The sequence below is a fragment of the Carassius gibelio genome, chromosome A22, assembly GCF_023724105.1.
Source record: "Carassius gibelio isolate Cgi1373 ecotype wild population from Czech Republic chromosome A22, carGib1.2-hapl.c, whole genome shotgun sequence".
Lineage (NCBI taxonomy): Eukaryota > Metazoa > Chordata > Actinopteri > Cypriniformes > Cyprinidae > Carassius > Carassius gibelio.
Window position 1 is genome coordinate 23,128,678 of NC_068392.1, and position 16,449 is coordinate 23,145,126.

General features: G+C 38.4%; 1 protein-coding gene across 3 annotated transcripts in view; it reads right to left on the reverse strand.

Moving 5' to 3' along the window:
* LOC127942762 (uncharacterized) overlaps positions 1-16,449 on the reverse strand; it is a 92,950-nt gene that overhangs the window by 2,461 nt on the left and 74,040 nt on the right. For 2 of the 3 annotated variants that reach the window (XM_052538712.1, XM_052538713.1), the window contains exons 6-9: positions 2,250-2,324; positions 434-502; positions 295-348; positions 128-199 (exon numbers count right to left, since the gene is read on the reverse strand). In XM_052538712.1, the coding sequence (XP_052394672.1) occupies positions 128-199; positions 295-348; positions 434-502; positions 2,250-2,324 (270 nt within the window). Of the gene's footprint in view, positions 1-127; positions 200-294; positions 349-433; positions 503-2,249; positions 2,325-7,969; positions 8,163-8,381; positions 8,545-8,803; positions 8,934-16,449 lie in introns of all 3 variants that reach the window. The other variant, XM_052538714.1, reaches the window with a different exon arrangement.

A 16,449-nucleotide genomic window follows, 5' to 3' on the forward strand; every position in this document is an offset into this window, starting at 1 on the left:
TGAAAGTGAAAACAGGTCACTAAATACATACATTTAGTAACAGCAAAGTGTACAGTTCATGCAGACATGGACTTCAGAGCAATCACTGTTGCACTGAAATAACAGTTCATCCGAAACATGTGAATACCTCCTTAACTCCTTCAACTGGGGCACAAAAGCTCTGCTCCTCATTCAACACATGCTCTTTGACAGGTGACATCTGAAAACAATGAAAAAAAGCAAGACTTATGTAGAGATGATTTCTTGCAACATCAATCTAACATTTCATAAAATATGCAATGCACATTTAATTACCTTCTCAACACAGTCCTGATCATCCAATAGTAACTGGTCCTTCTTCAGAGTCACCTGAAATTAAGGAAACAGAAATAAAAAATAAATATCCTACTGCAGACAAAGGATTCAGGGACTGTACAAATTGATAATGAATTACCTTTTCCAGTCCTTCAGAGGCTGCACAGATACTGGAGTCCAACACTGACTGATCACTGACAACTTTCAGCTGAAAACATGAAATCAAAAAATTAAATTAAAATAAAATAATTATGTTATAAATGAGTTACCAAAGCAAAATAAATAAATACAGTGTTCAAAATTATTCAACCACCTAGAGACTGCAGTACTTTACAAATACACGCTTTTCTGAAGATCCAGGATATAATAAAACTTGCATCTATAACAGTTCACTTGAATATTAAAAGTGATATTGTCAATATATAATGTAATACATTTGAGTTATAAGATTTTTTTAATAATACTGCTATGTCATAATTATTCAACCCCTATTCACCATTGCTGTTTTTAAATCACTTATTTGCATGGTGGGGAATGTAACAGTCTCAAAACACAATTAAGCTTTTAGAAACTCTATTAAAAACAGAATTAGCTTGAGCCGTTTCACATACAGTTAGCCCATGCATGTGTTGAAGTTAAGTAGCTAAAATATCAAAAGAGATCTCACAAAAGCTAAAGAGAAGAAATATTGTATTACTTTAGAAAGGCTAAGGCTATATGAAGATTTCCAAGACATTGAAAGTTCCTAGAGACACAGCTCTCAGCCTTATTCCTTAGCTTAAAGTGTGTTTTACCAGAAAACCTTTGAGGTTGTGGAAGAAAAAGCACAATATCATAAAATGTTTAATCAGAGCAACTGAGAAAAATCTGCAATGTACAGCCAAAGACTTGCAAGATGACCCAATGAAAGGAGGAAACCCATTTCAAAGCAGTGTGTAGAAGAACACTAGACAAGTATGGCCTTCATGTTGAGACATCTTGATGAATACCACTCTTGAACAAGAAGAACAAAAGGCAGACTTGAACTAACTAAAGTTCATTTGTGTAGACTTGTGGAGCTCTGAGCTGAATGTTATATGGAGTGATGTGACCAAACTGGAACTTTTTGGACCCGTGGATCAGCGGTGTGTCTGCTGCAAAACAGACAAAGCTCATTAGCAGAAGAACACCATCTCCATCCTCAAACTTGGAGGTGGATCAGTCCTGTTATGGGGTTTCTTTACTGCAGAAGGAAGTGGAAATCATGCCTGTATGAAGGACATCATGGATTCTTTAAAGTATCAGGCCATTTTGACAAGAATTGTGATGCCTTTGGTGCAAAGACTGAAGCTGATGATCAATGGACTTTCCTGCAGGCCAGTCATCCCAGAGTACACATCCAAATCTACTACTGCTTGGTTCAGGGATCAGTCACAGAATGTACTTGAGTGACCTGTTCAGTCTCCAGGCTAAATTCTCATTGTGAATATCTGGTTGAATTTGAAGAAAGCAGTGGCAATGTGAAAACCAAAGATTATCAGTGATCTGGAAGCTTTTTCAGGTGTGGAATGGGCCAAAACTGTAGTAGAGAGGTGACAGAAACTTCTAAACACTTACAGACAGCGTTTATTGGTGATTTTAAAGAATAAAAGATTCTGCACAAAGGGGGTTGAATAATTTTTAACATGAATGTTTAGAGCCAATTCGAATTTTATCATGATTCATCAATTTTCCATTCTCAGAATCACTCAAAAGTGTATTAACAAACTTTCTCTAATACTTTACTGATGCCTTCGTTAAATTGATTTCATAAAATGTTATCCTCCACAGCAAATTGTCTTGCAAGTCAAGGGGGTTGAATAATTTTGAACACAACTGTAAATAAATCAGGTATGATGCCACAAAAAATATAATAAAATAATAAATTAAAACGATAAAATAACAATAAAATAAAATCACTCAATCAATTGCAGTACCTTCTCTACGTCTGTGTCTTCTGACTGGGACAGAGTGTTGACTTCAAGAGTGGACGGTTCAACCACACTAAGAGTCTAGAAAAGAACATCAAATTAGTCATCTGTGACAATAAATGAGCACATAAAATACTGATATAAAACAAATTTTATAATCATGCTTATATTTTATCAATGTGATTTAAAAGTAAGATTACAATATTTCAGATCAATATTTCAATTTTCAAGTGTTACCCAAGTTAATGTTCATGATTTTGTATGTATTACCTTACATGCATATATATATATATATATATATATATATATTCCAGTATTTCAGGTGGTGTGTGTGTGTGTTTACACCTGTGTTACAAGGACCCTGTTTTATGAGGACCGTCATAAGAACATAGTCTTGATGTCACATTGTGCGTGTGTTTAGACCCGTGTTATGAGGACCCCGTTTTATGAGGACCATCATAAGAACATGGTCTTGATGTTTGACCGAAGAATCTCAGTGTGTCGTTTGTTTGACAAAAGCCTGGTATTTGAAGACCCTAGTTATCACCATGACATTGGGCTGCGTGGATGTGAAATATTAGGCTAAATATGGATCATCCCATTGTGGCCATATGATATTGAAAATGTCTAATTGTTATATTTAGATTAAGTATCTTGAAATAGGAGTTGGTAAAAAGTCAGTTTTATTTAATCACCACATATTTTTAAATGATAACTGAGTAGAATCAGTGTCTAAAGAACCTAAAGAACTCTGAACAAGGCACAGCAGCTATAAAGGTATCCAAGAAGTTCTTGAAATAATTGTGTTTGTCCTTAAAAGAATGGAACAGATTACATTCTCTCTTAGAAAAAAGTCTTGACTTGACTGGGACTCTTCAGTAAAGTCAAGACCAAGTTCTTATGACGGTCCTCATAAAACAGGGTCCTAGTAACACAGGTGTAAACACACACACACAACCACAAGACTATGTTCTTATGATGGTCCTCATAAAACAGGGTCCTCGTAACACAGGTGTAAACACACACACAACCACAAGACTATGTTCTTATGACGGTCCTCATAAAACAGGGTCCTAGTAACACAGGTGTAAACACACACACAATGTGACATCAAGACCATGTTAAGACTATGTTCTTATGATGGTCCTCATAAAACAGGGTCCTAGTAACACAGGTGTAAACACACACACAATGTGACATCAAGACTATGTCAAGACTATGTTCTTATGATGGTCCTCATAAAACAGGGTCCTCGTAACACAGGTGTAAACACACACACACAACCACAAGACTATGTTCTTATGATGGTCCTCATAAAACAGGGTCCTCGTAACACAGGTGTAAACACACACACAACCACAAGACTATGTTCTTATGATGGTCCTCATAAAACAGGGTCCTCGTAACACAGGTGTAAACACACACACAATGTGACATCAAGACTATGTCAAGACTATGTTCTTATGACGGTCCTCATAAAACAGGGTCCTCGTAACACAGGTGTAAACACACACACACAACCACAAGACTATGTTCTTATGATGGTCCTCATAAAACAGGGTCCTAGTAACACAGGTGTAAACACACACACACACACAAGACTATGTTCTTATGACGGTCCTCATAAAACAGGGTCCTCGTAACACAGGTGTAAACACACACACACAATGTGACATCAAGACCATGTTAAGACTATGTTCTTATGATGGTCCTCATAAAACAGGGTCCTAGTAACACAGGTGTAAACACACACACAATGTGACATCAAGACTATGTCAAGACTATGTTCTTATGACGGTCCTCATAAAACAGGGTCCTCGTAACACAGGTGTAAACACACACACACAACCACAAGACTATGTTCTTATGATGGTCCTCATAAAACAGGGTCCTAGTAACACAGGTGTAAACACACACACACAACCACAAGACTATGTTCTTATGATGGTCCTCATAAAACAAGGTCCTCGTAACACAGGTGTAAACACACACACACAATGTGACATCAAGACCATGTTAAGACTATGTTCTTATGATGGTCCTCATAAAACAGGGTCCTAGTAACACAGGTGTAAACACACACACAATGTGACATCAAGACTATGTCAAGACTATGTTCTTATGACGGTCCTCATAAAACAGGGTCCTCGTAACACAGGTGTAAACACACACACACAACCACAAGACTATGTTCTTATGATGGTCCTCATAAAACAAGGTCCTCGTAACACAGGTGTAAACACACACACACAATGTGACATCAAGACCATGTTAAGACTATGTTCTTATGATGGTCCTCATAAAACAGGGTCCTAGTAACACAGGTGTAAACACACACACAATGTGACATCAAGACTATGTCAAGACTATGTTCTTATGACGGTCCTCATAAAACAGGGTCCTCGTAACACAGGTGTAAACACACACACAATGTGACATCAAGACTATGTCAAGACTATGTTCTTATGACGGTCCTCATAAAACAGGGTCCTCGTAACACAGGTGTAAACACACACACACAACCACAAGACTATGTTCTTATGATGGTCCTCATAAAACAAGGTCCTCGTAACACAGGTGTAAACACACACACACAATGTGACATCAAGACCATGTTAAGACTATGTTCTTATGATGGTCCTCATAAAACAGGGTCCTAGTAACACAGGTGTAAACACACACACACAACCACAAGACTATGTTCTTATGATGGTCCTCATAAAACAAGGTCCTCGTAACACAGGTGTAAACACACACACACAATGTGACATCAAGACCATGTTAAGACTATGTTCTTATGACGGTCCTCATAAAACAGGGTCCTAGTAACACAGGTGTAAACACACACACAATGTGACATCAAGACCATGTTAAGACTATGTTCTTATGATGGTCCTCATAAAACAGGGTCCTAGTAACACAGGTGTAAACACACACACAATGTGACATCAAGACTATGTCAAGACTATGTTCTTATGACGGTCCTCATAAAACAGGGTCCTCGTAACACAGGTGTAAACACACACACACAACCACAAGACTATGTTCTTATGATGGTCCTCATAAAACAAGGTCCTCGTAACACAGGTGTAAACACACACACACAATGTGACATCAAGACCATGTTAAGACTATGTTCTTATGATGGTCCTCATAAAACAGGGTCCTAGTAACACAGGTGTAAACACACACACACAACCACAAGACTATGTTCTTATGATGGTCCTCATAAAACAAGGTCCTCGTAACACAGGTGTAAACACACACACACAAAGTGACATCAAGACCATGTTAAGACTATGTTCTTATGACGGTCCTCATAAAACAGGGTCCTAGTAACACAGGTGTAAACACACACACAATGTGACATCAAGACCATGTTAAGACTATGTTCTTATGATGGTCCTCATAAAACAGGGTCCTAGTAACACAGGTGTAAACACACACACAATGTGACATCAAGACCATGTTAAGACTATGTTCTTATGACGGTCCTCATAAAACAGGGTCCTCGTAACACAGGTGTAAACACACACACACAACCACAAGACTATGTTCTTATGATGGTCCTCATAAAACAAGGTCCTCGTAACACAGGTGTAAACACACACACACAATGTGACATCAAGACCATGTTAAGACTATGTTCTTATGACGGTCCTCATAAAACAGGGTCCTAGTAACACAGGTGTAAACACACACACAATGTGACATCAAGACCATGTTAAGACTATGTTCTTATGATGGTCCTCATAAAACAGGGTCCTAGTAACACAGGTGTAAACACACACACAATGTGACATCAAGACCATGTTAAGACTATGTTCTTATGACGGTCCTCATAAAACAGGGTCCTCGTAACACAGGTGTAAACACACACACACAACCACAAGACTATGTTCTTATGATGGTCCTCATAAAACAAGGTCCTCGTAACACAGGTGTAAACACACACACACAATGTGACATCAAGACCATGTTAAGACTATGTTCTTATGATGGTCCTCATAAAACAGGGTCCTAGTAACACAGGTGTAAACACACACACACAACCACAAGACTATGTTCTTATGATGGTCCTCATAAAACAAGGTCCTCGTAACACAGGTGTAAACACACACACACAATGTGACATCAAGACCATGTTAAGACTATGTTCTTATGACGGTCCTCATAAAACAGGGTCCTAGTAACACAGGTGTAAACACACACACAATGTGACATCAAGACCATGTTAAGACTATGTTCTTATGATGGTCCTCATAAAACAGGGTCCTAGTAACACAGGTGTAAACACACACACAATGTGACATCAAGACTATGTCAAGACTATGTTCTTATGACGGTCCTCATAAAACAGGGTCCTCGTAACACAGGTGTAAACACACACACACAACCACAAGACTATGTTCTTATGATGGTCCTCATAAAACAAGGTCCTCGTAACACAGGTGTAAACACACACACACAATGTGACATCAAGACCATGTTAAGACTATGTTCTTATGATGGTCCTCATAAAACAGGGTCCTAGTAACACAGGTGTAAACACACACACAATGTGACATCAAGACTATGTTCTTATGATGGTCCTCATAAAACAAGGTCCTCGTAACACAGGTGTAAACACACACACAATGTGACATCAAGACTATGTCAAGACTATGTTCTTATGACGGTCCTCATAAAACAGGGTCCTCGTAACACAGGTGTAAACACACACACACAATGTGACATCAAGACCATGTTAAGACTATGTTCTTATGACGGTCCTCATAAAACAGGGTCCTAGTAACACAGGTGTAAACACACACACAATGTGACATCAAGACCATGTTAAGACTATGTTCTTATGATGGTCCTCATAAAACAGGGTCCTAGTAACACAGGTGTAAACACACACACAATGTGACATCAAGACTATGTCAAGACTATGTTCTTATGACGGTCCTCATAAAACAGGGTCCTCGTAACACAGGTGTAAACACACACACACAACCACAAGACTATGTTCTTATGATGGTCCTCATAAAACAAGGTCCTCGTAACACAGGTGTAAACACACACACACAATGTGACATCAAGACCATGTTAAGACTATGTTCTTATGATGGTCCTCATAAAACAGGGTCCTAGTAACACAGGTGTAAACACACACACAATGTGACATCAAGACTATGTTCTTATGATGGTCCTCATAAAACAAGGTCCTCGTAACACAGGTGTAAACACACACACAATGTGACATCAAGACTATGTCAAGACTATGTTCTTATGACGGTCCTCATAAAACAGGGTCCTCGTAACACAGGTGTAAACACACACACACAATGTGACATCAAGACCATGTTAAGACTATGTTCTTATGACGGTCCTCATAAAACAGGGTCCTCGTAACACAGGTGTAAACACACACACACAATGTGACATCAAGACTATGTCAAGACTATGTTCTTATGACGGTCCTCATAAAACAGGGTCCTCGTAACACAGGTGTAAACACACACACACAATGTGACATCAAGACCATGTTAAGACTATGTTCTTATGATGGTCCTCATGAAACAGGTGTAAACATACACACATCCTGACATACTGGAATGTACATGCATGTAATGTAAAAAATAAAAAGTTACTAACATTAACTTAGGTAACAACTGATGTTTAATACCTTTACTTTACTATAATCCAATAAGTCAGAATGGACAGTATAGAGGTGGCAGTACCGTGCATCTCCATGGCCACTCAGAATCACCATAATCATATGTGATCTCTTCACCAGGACAGATGCTCCTTGTGGCAAATAAACATAAGTGAGGTTTTCCATCCACACGAATCGTCTTCATCCTGCTGTTTGGGTTAATATGGTCATCGTTTACAAGCCGCCCAAGAGAACCGTCATCTCGGGCTGCATCGACACTAAACAAGAGACAGACAATATCAGCACTGAAACCTTAGGACCAGCAGATGTAATATTCTGTGATCACCAATCATTTAACACTCATCACCAAGCTTTGAAAACACATGACTGATAATTATAGCAAAATATGACCTCTAATCATTGACATTTCCACTGACACATTTTGAATCATGTAAATTAATTACCAGTTAACATGTAGATCAAACACGTGTACATACCAGAGGAGTTTTCCATTGTAGCGAAACTCAAACATGAAAACTTTAAGTGCATCGTGATATATTCTTTGCCTCCGCTCACATTCTTCTTTGCTGATGAGGTCTCCTCTGTATTCCAGCAGGAAATCTCCTTTCTCAAAGTCAGTACAGCTGAACACACCCCTCCCTAAACAACAACAGAGAGGTGAAACCATCACGAGAACCACACGTCATCAACCGGAGACAGATTTAGTACACGAGTCACTTTAAATGCATAGAAAGAAAATTCTGTCATCATTTACAAACCATCAAATGGTTAGTAATGTCTTATTTTGCCCAACAAAAGATATACAGGACTGAGACAACCTAATGGTGACTATATGATGACAAAATCTTCACTTTTGGGTGAACTATACCTTTAACTTCAATCAATTAATTTACCTCACCTTTAAGATGACTGATGAACCTGCCCTCGAGTCCATTCTTGTCTTTCTGTTCAAGTGAAAACTGTATGGCCTCCTCCACGGGCTTCAGCTTTCTCCTTCGCCTCACACCTTCAGCCATCCTCTGTGTCTGCTTTAATAACAATAAGAACTGTTGGACAGAATATATGTGGAATATGATGTATTCTGAGCATATGCTGAATATACTATTTTGACTGGTTATCTTTGTAAAAGTGCTTTGACACAATATGCATTCTACAAAGCACACTACAAATAAAGGTGACTAACTATTATATACAGTACATATTGGGAAGTGAAAAGAGCACATCTCTGAGTTTATTAATTAAACCAAGCTGAACAGTAATAATAGTAAACAGAACTGCCCCTCCCCTTCAGACTGTAGCCATGACAACATTATTATGATGGCTAGACTGTTCTATTACTTTTACAGTTATACTGTGAACGAAAAGAATGTAAACTGACAAGCACTGCTGATTCTCGTCTGATGTTACTCTTTATAGACGAGACTTACAGTAATCACGCTAGCGCCATTAGCATCACGCGCTAGCTGCTTTCTAAAGAGCACTGAAGACACTCACGAACAAGCCAAACTGAGCCACAAGCTCTCAGAGAAACGGTTTAACAGCAGTATTACTATCCTTTCATATAATAGTTGTTTCCAACAGCTTCACACCACAGATGTCTTCGCTTCAGGTGCACAGATTGTGTCCGGTCCAAACAGGAAGTTACAAACAATCACACTTGCCTCGCTGATTAAAGCACGTGTACACGGGATTTATAATTATAATAATAATAATTATTATATATTTAAATAACCATCTATGAAACGTTACATTAATAGCGTTACATTAATTTACAGATATTAAACCGAGTAATTACAGCTTTGATGTCACATTCATACTTTATATGATGATATTTAAGGAACATGTTTAATTGCACGATCAGTATGCATTTATATAATTAAATACAATCGATAAATTATTACAAAAAATGTTTAAATAATTACCAAACTGCATTAACTTACTTGTACGGCGCTATTAGCGGCAGAATGTAGCCCCGCCCACCGCCGCCATTTTGTTTTCCCGCCTTCCGATGCCGATCTAGCCAATCAGCGGCCTCCAAACTTACACAAGTGTAAAATATGCACATTTTCGATGACACGGATGCAGTACCGGGGCCGGGCTGCAGGGGCGCACTACCGAGCTCAGAGGATACACAGTGTATAGTAAAATTTCAGATTTTTGTGGTATATTAGGACATGGCGCGAAACTTTGAGAGGGAGCTTCTGGGACATAGAGAAAGGCATCTACACTGTCGGAATTATAAGGACATGGGCCCTGTCCTCATAAACCCAAATGTCCCTGTAATGCTGGTGCGTATTCAGGTCAAAAGTCCTTGTAAACCACAAAAACCAACACACACACACACACACACACACACACACACACACACACACACACACACACACGCACACCTAACCCCAGCTCAACATGACTACAGGTTCTGAATAACTGTACACATCATTCTAGAAATGTTGCTGAGGGTCACAGTCAAACTCTGATTTGGGCCACTGTTGGATTCTCCCGGAGATTACTCCTTTGGCACGGTCACATGCGTCTCATAATAATATAAATGTAAAGGTCACCAGTGAGAGTGCCCGGGATTACCATCAGAGGGAACTCCACAGACTCCATTCCCCATAATCCTTTGCCCATCATCCATTATCACTTTCACCTGTGTCTCATTATCCTGTTTAGCTCACACTATAAAAGCCTGGTTTTCTCATTCATTCTCTGCCAAATCTTGTTTAGTGTTTTATCCCGTTTCTCCCGTGTCCTGGTTCTCTTGATTCTCTGCCTGTTTCCTTGGATTTCTCTCTTGGCCTCAGCCCTGATCTGTTATTGTTTGGATTGTTTGTTTGTGTATGACGCTTGCCTGTTATATGGATTACATTTTTGGATTACCCTTTCAAAATAAATACTGCATTTGGATCCTCAACCTTCGTTTCTCAGAGCCTCTTCAAGTGTAATAACATAAAATACAGTTGATATATTTCAAGGCCTGAGTCAGGACTTCACTGGAACAGAACATGAAAACTACAGAGACAGGGCACACAATAAAATTATACAAAATTTAATTAAATCTGACAATTCTCTTAATACAAAATATAACTCGATTAATTTGGTTGTATGAGAAAATTGCAATTGTAATTTGTAACTCTTTACAGTAAGGTTTCATTGGTAACACTTTACAATAAGGTTCATTAGTTAATGCATTAACTAACATTAACTAGCCATGAGCAACACATTTGTTACTGTATTTGTTCATCTTTGTTAACGTTAGTTAATAGAAATAGAGCTGTTCATTGTTAGTTCATGTTAGTTCACAGTGCATTAACTAATGTTAACAAGATTTGGTAACACTTTATATTACGACCCGCAAACAACTGCGTAAGTAAACCGAAATTACGGTGTACGTTTCTGTAATTATAGTGTACCCCCGTGTAGGTATAAGGGAACAATATGTTACGTTTTGGGTAATAAAGGGGTAAGTGTAACTCCTGCGGGCTGTAAATTAAAGTGGCGCTTTTTACCCCTTTATTACCCAAAACTTAACATATTTTTGCCTTATACCTACACGGAGGTACACTATAATTACGAAACCTACACCGTAATTTCGGTTTACTTACGCAGTTGTTTGCGGGTCGTAATATAAAGTGTTACCCAAGATTTTAATAAAGTTAGTAAATGTCAAAATTAACATTAACAAAGATTAATAAATGCTGTATATGTAGGGTTGCCACCCATGTCTGATAAAAAACCTGGACACATCGATGATGACCCGACCGACTACTTTGCTCACAAGTGAAAATGTCCATTAGTTCACCCCAAACTGGAAATTTCCTGATAATTTACTCGCCCCAATGCCATCCAAGATGTTCATGTCTTTCTTTCTTCAGTGGAAAAGAAAGTACGTTTTTTGAGAAAAACATTTCAGGATTTTCTCCCACACAATAGACTTCAATGATAACCAGAATGCTGAAGTGCAGTTTCAAAGTGCTTTAAAGTGCTTCAAATGGCTCTGCTCGATCCCAGCTGAGGAATAGAGTGTTTAATGATGTTGCCCGTGACCTTTCCAACATGAATGCGGTTAAAAAGTATATCAAATTTTTTTTTTTTGAAAATTACCTATCGATTCGCTAGATAAGGCCCTATTCCTCAGCTGGGATTGTTTGAAGCACTTTAAAGTCATTTGAAACTGCATTGATTTGGACTACAAGATTCTGGTTCCCATTGTAGTCCATTGTGTGGAGAAAAATCCTGAAATGTTTTCCTAAAAAATATATATTAATTTCTTTTCCACTGAAGCAAGAAAGACATGAACATCTTGGATGGCATTGGAGTGAGAAATTTTTCTCAGGAAATTTTCATTTTGGGGTGAACTAATCCATAAATTCAACATCACTGAGCCCAAAAGCATCAGCATCATGCAAAAACTATTTCTGAAACAGTTCTGACCAAGTCCAACTAAAATCCAACTAAATAAACAATGAACAAATAAAATATAAAACAACATGAAATTAGATAATTGACAGTCATATTAAGAATATATTAAACCAAAAACGTTAATATTTTTAGAAAGGATGTGAATTAAAACAACCACTGCAGGCAAGTTGATAGCCTACATTTTTTATTTGTTAATTGTAAAAATAATAATAATTTAGCCTAGTGAATTTTCCATTTGTTTTCTGACTGGAACACATAGACGAATCACCGCTCCACATTTTGACTGACAGCCGTCACAACCTACTAGTGGCCGTGTTTACTCCTTTCTTTTCAACTATTGGATAGGATTTGAAAAAACGCTGTTGTAGCTGTAGCTTGCTTCTGACGAAGCGCTGTCAATAGATGGAAAACCACGCCGCAAAAATAATAAATAAATTGATTTCCTTAAGACAAAAGAACACATGCATGTTTTCTTAATATGATCATTAAAAACCAACAGACTAATGAAAATGCGGGACATTTTCTCAATATGCGGGACAAGGGATGAAAATGCTGTGCGATGCAATGCAAAGCGGGACGTGTGGTCATGTCCCTACTCCCTACAGAGCCAAATGATTGCGCATTCTACACACAAGATACACGACCGTGCACAACGCATAGGCTATTTCAAGTGGAAAGTAAATAGTAAATTGGACAGTCAGGTAGCCTTTCGAAAACCGGGACATTAAGTGTCCCGGACAGTGGATACATTTCGCGGGACAGGTTATCAAAAAGAAGGACAATCCCGGTAAAAGCGTGACAGGTGGCAACCCTATGTACAACATGACATCATGACTTTGCGTAAACATACACGCCAATGTCAAGTGGCGTGTTATCTGTACACATTTTGAGCTATCCGCGTGTATGTCTACGCTGCGTGTTTGTCTACGCCCTAGTATTGGTAGATTTAGGATTAGTTGTGGGTGAGGGGTTAGGATTAGGAGTGCGGGTAGGATTAGGGAATCAGGTACTGACTTCAACCGAGGGGGGTAATAATTTGGCAGGGAGTCAAAATTCGTCACAACACCTGAATCCGCGTGCATGTCTACGCCGAAACGAACCAAATCCCCGGATGTGATTGAAAAACACGCCAAAAAGCGATTATGCGTCTCTATAACACGCCGAATGGAATACGAATTGGCGTGTCATACATACGCCATTTCATGAGATCAGTCTGCTATGTATATGTGCAGTTCATTATTAGTTCATGTTAACTAATGTAGTTAACTAATGTTAACTAACGAACCTTATTGTAAAGTGTTACCATTTCATTAGTTAATATGTTATTAATCTTTGTTAATTTCAACATTTACTAAGTTGAATATTACTGATCGGTCAATGAGCGACGGCTCTGGGTACCATCCCAGAGAGCCACAAAATCCCTCTCCAGAACACTAACGTAGCCAGAAAATAGTTTCTGGGTGTGCATAAGAAAAACTGCCACATTTATCGTCAGATTAATGTGCAAAAACCCAGACTCTGCGTATGACTCAGAATAGACTGATGCTCAGGCTCGCCACATTACCATAATACTATAGTATTAATATAATTACAGTAATTACACTGTATAACAGTAAATATCCTATATAAAATATAACTCACACTGTAAAAATTAAATACAATCAAATTGGATGTTTAAGTCATTTCAACTTAAATGACTTTAAACTGACTTTAAAGGAGTTGAATCTTGTATAAAAATAGTTGAAAATTGATTAACTTATTGTGATGAGTTAAAGGATTCTAAAAGCATATGTTGTCATAACTTATTGATCACATATCTTTTTACAGTGCAGGGTTCGACATTAAGCCTTTTCATGTCCTTGTCCTTAAGTCAAGATTCATAGCGTATTCAACTAAATCGCTCAGGTAATGTTAATGTACGACCCATTTCAGACGTCTAGGCTATAGAAATATATCTTCGTATGTAGAAAAACTTTATATTTTCAGGGGATCAAGCCTTATAAACACCCCTGTAATCTACTGGATCCCTCTTCACATTCAGCTTCACATTTCCTTTCATTAATCCCTCTTCACAACACAATATTTTGTACTCATATTTTGTGAGGTGCTCTGGAAACATGTAAAAATGTGAACCGACAACACAATGTTGTTTTCCGTTACACGACAAACCTGTTATTCCTGCATTTTTCAAACAGGTTTCCTGTAAAACACACTTGGTGCAGAAATGAAAGTTAAACAGGTGCAGGACAAATGTGTGTGTAGGAAAACTTGTCTTCTGGAACAATAATGGAATGTATAGAAGATTATGTTCACATATTTTAGTCTTGAGTGGTGTTGTTATAAACAAAGAGGACGCAGGCCATGACTAATGTTGGGCGAGAACAGTTAAACCACATAAACACACTAATCTGCTCAATGAAGAACAGTTAAAGCACATAAACACACTAATCACTGAAGAACAGTTAAACCACATAAACACACTAATCTGCTGTTACACTAATATGAGTTGACAGAGAGAGAGTTTTCTGAAGTCAGAGTAGAAAATGAGTGAGAGGATCGAGAGTTTATGGTAGGATACAGAAACTCTATATAATGAGTTGACATCATGTCTACAGGTTCTGAATAACAGTGCAGATCGTTCTAGAAATGTTGCTGAGGGTCACAGTCAAACTCTGATTTGGGCCCCTGTTGGATTCTCCCGGAGATTACTCCTTTGGCACGGTCACATGCGTCTCATAATAATATAAATGTAACGGTCACCAGTGAGAGTGCCCGGGATTACCATCAGAGGGAACTCCACAGACTCCATTCCCCATAATCCTTTGCCCAGACCATCATCCATTATCACTTTCACCTGTGTCTCATTATCCTGTTTAGCTCACACTATATAAGCCTGGTTTTCTCATTCATTCTCTGACAAGTCTTGTTTAGTGTTTGTATCCCGTTTCACCCGTGTCCTGGTTCTCTTGATTCTCTGCCTGTTTCCTCGGATTTCTCTCTTTGCCTCAGCCCTGTGTGACACCGTCACATTAAGTTAAGTGTTCCTTTTGAAACGGCAACCTATATGCTTGCTTAAAGTATTGTATGGGTTATATATAATGTTTGTATGATGAATGATACTCATGTGTATTCCTTTGTAATTTATTTAGTTTCCACTGTGTATTTTGGTAATATTGGGGATGTCTCTTTAATTCCTCGTTAGCCCTTAATTTGAAGGAAGGTGCGCTCAAGCTTACTTGAGGGTGTGAAGAGAAATCAACAGAAAGGGAGGTGTGTTGTGAATACATGGCGCCATTATTGTTTGCTGCAGCTATGGACATTTAAAGCTTGTTCTTTATGGTTTGAGAGCCTTTTCAAACAATACCTAAGAGACTGCTTTAATGGTGGAGAGAAGGACATAACATATTTTAACCACCTGGACTGTTTATTCATGTGCACGTCGCCGGCAAGAGGACGCGACCGATCCCAAACTGTTTAAGTGTGTGGGTTAACATTGCCCGACGATCTACGTTACGGGTCTGGTGAGATCAGCTTCATTCTTGTATTTTTTGGCGTGGTATACCACTGGATCAACACTCTACATTGTTTTCTTTTTTTTGTGGATTACGTTTTTTTCGTTACGTTCCAAACAGAGGATTATTCTCACGGACTAACTTTTTCCTGGTCGGAAAGAACTGTAGCGCGCTTCTGAGCCAGCCTGAAAGTTTTCTTTAGTTTGGACTTTCAGTTTTAATTTTGTGGACTGGGACAAAAGGGGGAAATTGTGTGTTTGCACGGGATAATTGATCCTGTATAATATACCGCGCTAAGTGCGTCATTCTATGGAACTGTTTGATGCGTCTTTTGTTTGAATGGTGTTCAGCACCATCTGAATATTTGTTTGTCGCTGTGAGCTTTATTAATTCCATTACACCTGCTCTTATGCATCTTTATCTATTTGAGAAAACATTGAGTCTGTGACATTATTGAAGCGTTGTGATACCAGTGTGATTACTGCTTTCATTCCAAAGATCCTCTTGTGCGTATATATTAACACCGCCATTTAAAAAGAACATTAAAGGGCGAAGTGTTACAGATGGTGGCCCGTACAGGGAATGAAATGCAATTTTTGTAACTTTGCTC